The sequence below is a fragment of the Leptonychotes weddellii genome, chromosome 9 (assembly GCF_054177405.1).
Source record: "Leptonychotes weddellii isolate Sample4059 chromosome 9, ASM5417740v2, whole genome shotgun sequence".
Taxonomy (NCBI): domain Eukaryota; kingdom Metazoa; phylum Chordata; class Mammalia; order Carnivora; family Phocidae; genus Leptonychotes; species Leptonychotes weddellii.
The window spans coordinates 32,254,387-32,263,946 of NC_138377.1; the positions used below are offsets into that span (position 1 = coordinate 32,254,387).

The 9,560-nt window shown below is 42.2% G+C and overlaps 1 protein-coding gene across 3 annotated transcripts in view; it reads right to left on the minus strand.

The window, feature by feature from the left end:
* Positions 1-594: 594 nt before the first annotated feature.
* The window catches only part of PPP1R36 (protein phosphatase 1 regulatory subunit 36), a 31,062-nt gene continuing 22,096 nt past the window's right edge, over positions 595-9,560 (minus strand). For all 3 annotated transcript variants that reach the window (XM_081830381.1, XM_081830382.1, XM_081830380.1), the window contains 4 exons: positions 2,493-2,535; positions 2,001-2,179; positions 1,724-1,915; positions 595-1,181 (listed from right to left, as the gene is read on the minus strand). In XM_081830381.1, coding sequence (XP_081686507.1) covers positions 995-1,181; positions 1,724-1,915; positions 2,001-2,179; positions 2,493-2,535 — 601 coding nt within the window. In that variant the 3' untranslated portion in view covers positions 595-994. The remainder of the gene's footprint in view (positions 1,182-1,723; positions 1,916-2,000; positions 2,180-2,492; positions 2,536-9,560) is intronic.

Here is a 9,560-nt window from a genome sequence, read left to right on the forward strand (position 1 = left end):
GCCTCTCCTTAGTGATTCTTAATCATCACCTCCTGCCAAGTAACATCCAACTCACTCCATAGCTGGACATTCAGTTGTCCTTTCCAGCCTGCTCCTCGACTGCTCCCTTCGCAGGCATCATGCTCTTGCCTTTCCTCGGTCACAGAGCATATTTTTCCATCTCTGGGCCTTTGCACACATTCTTCCTCTGACTGGAAGTCCCCCTTTAGTGCCAACCGATCCCCCCAAAGCCAAATTCAAGTCCAAACGCTCCTGGTCCCCCTAGAAGTGATTGCTCTTCTGCTCTGTCCTCTTAGGGGCCTTGGTTTTTACCTCTTTTATGGCCTCTAACACATTCAATATTGTCTTGTGAGCAGGTGTGTATTTTGTTTATCTTCTCTACTACCCACATCTGAGGATATGGTCTCTGTCCTGATGAACCCTTTTCCCTACATAACCCAGCGCACGGCTTTGGATGGATCAGAGGCTTAATACATGTTTGTCGTTGAATGGGTAAATGAAAGAATGAATGAAACATATATGCTAAAAGGCTTTTAAATGAATCAGATATACTTTATATCTCAATGCCAATAATAATATAGCCATAGAAAAATATTTCATTTTAAAAACATTTTAATTTCCCTTTTTATAAAATTTAGTTTTCAGAAGTCCCAAACATACTCTCTCATATAGTAAAAATGAACTTAGGAACAATTACACAGGATGTTTTTCACTAGTCCATTGAACACTGGCTAAATGTCCTAATATATTACCCTAAATAGTCACAGAGAAGCCAAGGAAGTAAATAAATAACACAGCAAACTAGTAAATACAGGAAAATGAGTTTTTCAAAAGCTTTCTGGGATTCTTTAATTGTCTATTGTTGAACTTTTAACATAATAATTTGAACTTAAAAAGTTTAATAATAATAAATATTAGTCCTATATAAAGTGATTAAGTCAAAGTAGTTTACTTCAAGTACAGGGACTTAATTACAGAAATGGAATGTACCCGATTATTTAGGGAATGTTGTTTGAGAGGACAGTGTTCTCATGACTAAGTTCAGTGTATCCTGGATCTTCATGTTATTTCTTTCTATCAGGGAAGAATGTCTCCCATCCGGTTTCGTGTTTTCTTCTGGTTCAAGGGGCAGAAGGGTATGGGGGTTGAAGAGACATCGAGGCTCCCCCAAGATGCCAACTCTGTGAAAAGGATTATTGGTAGAGCTGAAGCAGTGAGGCCAAAGAATAAGGTGTATGGTTGTGGCTGTGCTTGCGAGTGTGTGTGTACACACCAAAGCTACACACACACACACACACACACCCCTATATATATATATATTTTTTTTTAAGTTTTCCCTGTTTCCATGAACCCCCACTGTGGTCTTAAGTGTGGGTCCAAAAACTCAGCCCCCAGTAAGATTTTGTAACTGGCCTTCCCACATTTCCCAGAGCTGGTTCTTCTAATGGAGAAACTTCAGCCTTATAAAGTTGGTTACTCCCTCCTCCAAATTAGAGCTATTTGAAGTCCAGCATAACTTTCTAGCAATGTTTTCTAGTCTAGCCAGGTGTACCAAGAGCTGCTTGGGAAAGGAAACAGGTGGAGTGGAGGGGGGTGGGTAAGAAGGCGGCTTTCATCTTTGTTCAACTTTCTGGACAAGGCACGGTGTCTGAGCCCCTGCCCCTCCTGGCCCAACCTAGGACATGACCCGAGGCTCTCTTTTCTCTCTCCTTGGGCCACTTACGTGGGCATGGGCACAGAGCCCAGACTGTCCATGTGCTCTTGCATCGGGGCTGGGAGTCTGATGCCTCCTTGATGATTCTTTTTCTCAAAGACATTCTGAGCTTTTTCTCTGAGAGATGGCAGCAGAGTAGACATGACTGGAGAGCGCATGTTGATGGCTTTTTTAATCGCTGGGCGTTCTGCCATCATTCTCCTGGGGTGGGGAGGGGTGACATTTAGGTTACATCATCCTGTTTTCTAGAAATGTCCCTGAGCTTTGGAAAGTCAAAAGATCATACCTAAATTGTACAAAAGTCATGCGTTTCTTTTCCCCTCCTGATTCTTCATCCTCACGCTTCCTCCGAGGAATGTTGAACATATTGGTACGAAAGAGCCTCCCTATTTCTTCCTCAATCTCTGTGAAGTGTTGACGTCGGAAGACAATCCAAGCTACATATGTACAGAAAGTATAAAAGGACTACGATGGAAAACAGACAAGAATCATGACCACGGCTATGACAGTAAAAACTCCCACCTGTCTATATAACGCTGCTAATCAGACACAAACCCAGATGACCCCATTTCTCCACATTCCTGAAAAGCTGTGGAAAATTACACACATACTCACCTTTGCAGGAGGAAAATGAGACCAAAAATTTAAGGTATGGCATACAGCTTGTTAGCATCCTTTTAAGAAAAGATATTCACTAAAAATAAGTGCCTGACAAATGGCTATTGGTTATTGGTGTACTTCATGTTTCATACGAAAAAGAAAAGCCCCAAAGACTCACCTCAAAGAATTTCCAGTCTTTCTGTGTATCTGATATTTTCTCCCTGCAATATAACAAATCACAACTATAGGTTGAGAGGGAAGTTCAATCTTTCAGTGATCTAGGCAAGCCCCTATCTTCAAAGGCCTCTTGGCAGGATCATTACCTGTGGCCCCAAGGCTATTTAGCTACGTAAATGCTGTCAAAAGGCATTGATGAGTCCCGATATCTTTTTCTTCAACTTCTCAGGTTATCCAGATCAAAACCCCTACTAGAGTGTTTGGTCAAAAGTTAATCAATATAAATTCAGGATACACAAGCCAGCAGGAACTGTATTCTTATGAATGTTTTTGGTGATGTGAGGGTTGGGGAGGAAGGAGAGTGGAAAGGTGGTAAAGAGGTAACATGGCGTGTTAACAGGTAGGGAAACAGGAAATTAAGGGGAAGTCTACAATGGAGAAAAAGACAAAGAATAAACATCTTAAAAATCTTAGATTAAAAAAAAATCTTTAAATAAAAGCTGCAGTTCACTGGAGTCAGCAGTGTGCTCTTCCTCCTAGATGTGTTACATACACTGAGCCTTGTCTCTCAAAGGCAGGCATCTGCTCAGGAGTCCTTGCAACACAAATTCAGTGTTAAGGATACTGTACAGGCATGGGCACACTTACTGAACTTGGCCCCCCTCCCCAACACAGGCCATTCTAGTTCTGATTCCTGGCCTTAGGAGAGCAGCCATGGCCTGCAGAGCACTTGAGAACTGATGAAGAGGGCTGTGCACCTGCAATCACCTGCTCACTCAAGGGGGCCAAGGCTAGACCCAGGCACTCCAAGGCTGATCCTGGATGTGCTTCTGGTTTTGCTTGGGACTTCCCCTGAGTAACAGACTCCCAGGATTGGCCCTTGTTATCAGGCTTTCAAGAACCATCCTGAACTCCAGTGGTCTGGGGAAGATGACGCAAACCCCTCAGGGACTTCATGATCTGTGTAGGCCCAAATTAGCCCTCCCTTTGGGGGGAACACGGAAGCACTGATTCAGCTTTTACTGGGGCAGATCCCTCCCTTCCTGCAGCCTCTTCATTCATACACTGGTTTCCTTGTGTGCAAGTCTTCAACAAGGAAGTAAGTCAATCATTACTGTGCACATTTACTAACCACAGACCCCGTGCCAAGTATGCTAAGCCCTTTACATGACCGTATTTAGTCCTCATAAGATCTCTATGATGTAGTCAGCATCATTATTCCCACTTTCCAGCTGAGGAGACTGAAGTTCAAAGACATGTAATTAGGGACAGAGTCTGTACTAAAACTTGGGCCTGTCAGACCCCACATCTGTCCCTGCAACCAGAATGCTAGGGAAACAAGCTCTTCCTTTAGTTTGCAGATGGAAAACATTAAACTACAGGCCCAGCAGAAGCTTTCAGGACAAGCCTCTGTGTCCTTCTGTGCCACCTGCAGCCTCCACCCGACCAGAGCGCTTATGTGGCATTTGCTCTCTTCCATGGCCTCTATCAGCTGACGCTAGACACCACGCAGACCTGCCAAGCTGAAGCAAAAACCAACCAAACTCGGTATTTGGAATACCAAGTCAGCCTGCTTTCTGGGAGAAGATTTAGACCAGCACTTAGGGTTATACAACTCAAACCAGAGGTTTATACAACTCAAACCAGCACCATCTTAGCGAGGTTTTGAAATGACAGGGTGCACAGGAAACACACATTTTCTCCTCTCTTTTCTTTTTAAGATTTTATTTATTTATTTGAGAGAGAGAGAGAATGAGTGGTGGGGAGGGACAAAAGGAGAGAGAGAGAGAAGCAGACACCCTGCTGAGCAGGAAGCCCATGTGGGGCTGGATCCCAGGACACGGAGACCACGACCTGACGGGAAGGCAGATGCTCAACCCACTGACCACCCAGACGCCCCTCCTCTTTTCTCTTATCTCTCTCTCTCTTCTTTTTTTTTAGAGAGAGAGTGCATGTGCACACTCCAAAGTGGGCATGGGGAGGGGTGGGGAGAGGGAAAGAGAGAATATTAAGCAGGCTCCACGCCCAGTGCAGAACCCCTTGTGGGGCTCTGTCTCATGTCCCTGAGATCATAACCTGAGCTGAAATCAAGAGTCGGACGCTAAACTGACTGAGCCACCCAGGCGTCCCTCTTTTTTTTTTTAAGTTTTATTTTATTTAAGTAATCTCTACACCTAACATGGGGCTTCAACTCATGACCCCGAGATCAAGAGTCACATGCTCTTCCACCTGAGCCAGCCAGGTGCCTCTCTTCTCTTTTTAAACGTTAGAAGAGAAGGTACCATGAACCTCTTCCCCTTCCCCTCAAGTTGCCATAAAACTGAGACTTCTTTCTCCCTTAAAGCTCAAAGCAAACTGATGGAGCGTACCCCACAGAAATCAAGTACAGAAGGCGGTGGGTTTCTTCTTACCATTCTGATTTACCTCTACGTATGAACCTGAAATGAGTCAAGGAAATGGAGGCAGAGAATGAGCACATTTGGGAACCTCCTAGTTTAAATCTGCAAATTCCTCTCTCAGTGAATTTTGGGTCATTTTTCTTCTTTTTAATTTTACTTTATAATTTTTATATTAAGTACATAATAATTATAAACTGACTATAAATTTAAAGATCTACTGAGCATCAATAACAAATTTAAACACTCCAAATTCAAATAGACTTTATAATAGCAAAATCCAATGGAAATATAATGTGAGCCACAAGTGTAATTTTAACATTTCTGGTGGCCACAGTAAAAGAAACAGGTGAAATTAATTTTAATAATATACTTATTGTATCCAAACCCTGAAATATTATCATTTTAATACATAATCAACATTTTAGAATGATTAATGAGATATTTTGTTCATTTGTAAACTTGTTTGTATAGGGTATATTTTACATCTATAGCACATTTAAATATGGACCAGCTGCATTCCAAGTGCTCACTAGCCACATGTAGCAAGTGGCTACCATGCTAGTCAGCGAAAATGCTGCACATTTCACCTGTGAGGGCAAACTCCAAAGAAAAGGGGGGAAAGCCAGCCTGGTGGCAAACCCAGAGATGTTCAGTGACCTATTATGATGCTTTCTTTTTTTTTTTTTTAGATTTTATTTATTTTTGACAGAGAGAGTGTACAAGCAGGGGAAGCAGCAGCCAGAGGGAGAGGGAGAAGCAGGCTTCCCGCAGAGCAGGGAGCCCGATGCGGGGCTCGATTCCAGGACCCTGGGATCCCGACCTGAGCTGAAGGCAGACGCTTAACTGTCTGAGCCACCCAGGTGGCCCTGTTATGACACTTTGTTATTCCTTCTTGCTACATTAGACTCTTACCTCTAAACCAAAATGAGGAAAGTATATCATATTTTTAGTCATTCCTGGAAAAAAAAAAAAGCCAGGCCCAAGGGGTCCTGAGGCCCTAGAGAAAAAAAGTTTGCTCCCACTTACCCCCTGCTGCTTTGGATGGAAATCAGGTTTAAATGAAGGTCAAGGCCTACTCTGCACAAAGGAACAGAGTATCAAAGGAATGTGTTTGGGGGAGGGGAAAGAGGCCTTACTGACCATGACTAGAAGGGTGGGAATGGGGAATGGGGCTTAAGGATGATTTATAAAACTGAGCTTCAAAGAGACCCCTTTCTCTGTATGCTCATCCCTATGCCAGCCTCTCTGGTCACCCATCAGGCGACAGCTTGCACTGAGAGCAAAGGAGGAGGGTAGAAATCCTAGGATAGAGGCAGGGGTGGAGCCCGAATTGGCCATAACCGAAGAACAGATCTAATTCTATAGCATGTGCCATGAAGAGGTTTTCTTATCTACCCTGGAAAACACAGAGATCTTTTACTGAACACGTTCATCAAAATCGTGCCAAAGCTTTTGCGATATCAGGATTTTACAGATGTATTTAGAATAGAAAAGCATGTCCTCCTACTTTTCAAGAAACATGAAAGCACTAAATTAACAGCCCCCAAATTGCTGGTTCTTCTGAAATCTCTAATTTAACTCCAGAGACAAATAGCGTAAGTCAGTCCTAGTCCAATATTAAGTGTGTATATATGAGAAAAGTCAGAAAATACATGAGAATGTTTTCATGGGAATATTAGCTTATTCACATTGGAAGTGACAGAACGATATATTAAAATCAGGTAATCACTCCTAACTGGCAAAAAAACTGTCCTCACCTTCTAGATAAAAATAGCCAAAAGAACAATATAAACTCCATTCTAGGACATAATCAACGCCCATGGCCAATTAACAACTTTTATTGGCAAAAAACATGCTGTAATCTGTTTTCTTTGATATCCTTTGTTCGGTTCTATGACCCGTATGGAATTTGTTATGTGAGTGGTGGGTGGTGAGCTCTAAACTGATTCTTTGTTCCGAACTGCTATCCAATAGGCAGAGAAAAGCAGGTGATGCTGCATATAATGACAAAAAGACCAGCACCTCCTGGAGATGAGCCAGTACTAAACTGAGGCAATCCTCATCTTTCAAACATAATGAGTTCTTTAAAAGTTTGTATAAAAATTACATTGTAATAAAAATGTACTGCTAAAAGTATAATAATGTGAGTGTAGGTTCTACATCCAGAGAACTAAAAGATATAATAAAATCTCTAATTATGATATAATTATTCATAGCTTGGGTTTTTTAAATCTCAAAATTAGTCTGCACCGCACATGTGCTTTTATTTTTAATGTTTTTAAAGATTTATTTATTTGAGAGAGGGAGAGAGAGAGTGCGCACACATGAGTGGAAGGGAGGCACAGAGGGAGAGGGAGAGAATCTCAAGCAGACTCCCCGCTGAGCCTGAGGCACTAAATCCCACAAACCCTGAGATCATGACCTGAGCCAAAATCAAGAGTCCGAAGCTTAACCAGTGGGGCCACACGCCAGGCGCCCCTGTACATGTGCTTTTAAAGATTAACCATTAAGGAGCGCCTGGCTGGCTCAGTCAGTAGAGCATGCAACTCTTGGTCTCAGGGTTGTGAGTTCCAGCCCCACGCTGGGTGTAGAGATTACTTAAAAATAAAAATCTTTAAAAATTAAACATTAGGGGCGCCTGGGTGGCTCAGTCGTTAAGCATCTGCCTTCGGCTCAGGTCATGGTCCCAGGGTCCTGGGATCAAGCCCCACATCGGGCTCCCTGCTCAGCGAGGAGCCTGCTTCTCCCTCTCCCACTCCCCCTGCTTGTGTTCCTTCTCTCGCTGTGTCTCTGTCAATAAATAAATAAAATCTTAAAAAAAAAATTAAACATTAAATATTGCCAATATAATTATTTTTTAAGAGTAGGTATTTTTCTGTTTTGTGTTTGTTTTTCTTAGAGTAGGTTTTTTTTAAATAAAGATTTTATTTATTTATTTGAGAGAGAGAGTGTGAGAGAGAGAGAGCATGAGCAGTGGGGAGGGGAAAATGGAGAGGGAGAAGCAGGCTCCCCATTGAGCAGGGAACTCAAAACCGGACTCGATCCCAGGACCCCAGGATCATGACCCGACAGAGCCACCCAGGGGCCCTAGAGTAGGTTTTTTTTTAACCTTGTTGTGGACCGAATGTTTGTATCCCCCTAGTCCCATTCCAAATTAATATGTTGAAGCCTTAACAACCACTATGATGATAAAACATTTGCAGGTGGGGGTAATTAGGTTCAGATGAGGTCATGAGTGTGGAGCCCCCATGATGGGATTAGGGTCCTTTTAAGAACAGAAAGAGAGAGACTAGGACTTTCTCTTTCCATCATGGAGGGACCCAGTGAGAAGACAGCTGTCTGCAAGCCAGGAAGAGGGCCCTCACCAAAACTCACAATGCCGGCCTCCTGATCTTAGACTTCTAGGCTTCAGAACTATGAGAAAATAAATTCTGCTGTTTAAGCCATTCAGTCTGTGGTAGTTTGTTATGGCAGCCCAAGCTGACTAATACAAACCTCAAATTCTAGCTTTCTCAATTTGAAGTGACGCTTAGAAGACAGAAGAAATCAGAGTAATGTTAAGTTGAGAAAAAGTAATTTTTTTAAGGGGAGGCAAGGGCAGAGAGAGAGGGAGAGAGAATCCCAAGCAGGCTCCATGCCCAGCATGGAGCCCGACTTGGGGCTCGATCTCATGACCCTGAGATCATGACCTGAGCCGAAATCAAGGTCAGGACACTTAAATGACTGAGCCACCGAGGCACCCCTGAGAAAAAGTAATTTTAAAGTGACTGAATAGGAAACTGTGAAGCTGATGATGAACTTATATGACTACTCAATAGCATCAGAAACAAGGTAGAAGTGTTCAAATAATGATTTTTAACACTTTCATAATGTGTAAAAACATAAACATCAAAGGAAAGCAACAAACTAGAAAAACAAATAGCCAAGCCTTGCTATATGAAACATAAATTATACAAATACCCACTTTCTGGTTGATAAATGGTTAAAACTAGATGAGGCAGTAATTAATTTTAATAATAATATTAATATAACAGGCAATAAATTATTTTATACAGAAAAAGAGCACAGACCCCCACAGTCATGAAAGATATTGAAAGTCAAATGAAATAGCTTTAAGCTTTTTTTTTTTTTTTTTTTACAACTTTAAGCTATCAAAAATATTTAACTAATAGAGCTAGGTATGCTTATTGCTGATGGTGATACAAAATGTTCTAGCCTCTCTGGAGAACAATCTGGCAATATGTAACAAGAGCTAGGGAACTGCTGATGCCTTCTAGGTAAATATATTCTGGGTAATTAGCCATAAGTAAATAGCTCAAATAGACAAAAGTAATTTCAATAATGATATAACGCAGAAATAGCATAAAGCAGAAAACCTGAAATCACATAAGTGTGCACAGAAGGAATGGTGAGGCAAACTGGTATATCACATAGTAGAATAACTATAGTTGCTATTCAAAGTGGTAGATGAGGGCGCCTGGGTGGCTCAGTTGGTTAAGCGACTGCCTTCGGCTCAGGTCATGATCCTGGAGTCCCGGGATCGAGTCCCGCATCGGGCTCCCTGCTCGGCAGGGAGTCTGCTTCTCCCTCTGACCCTCCTCCCTCTCATGCTCTCTGTCTCTCATTCTCTCTCTCAAATAAATAAATAAAATCTTTAAAAAAAAAAAAAA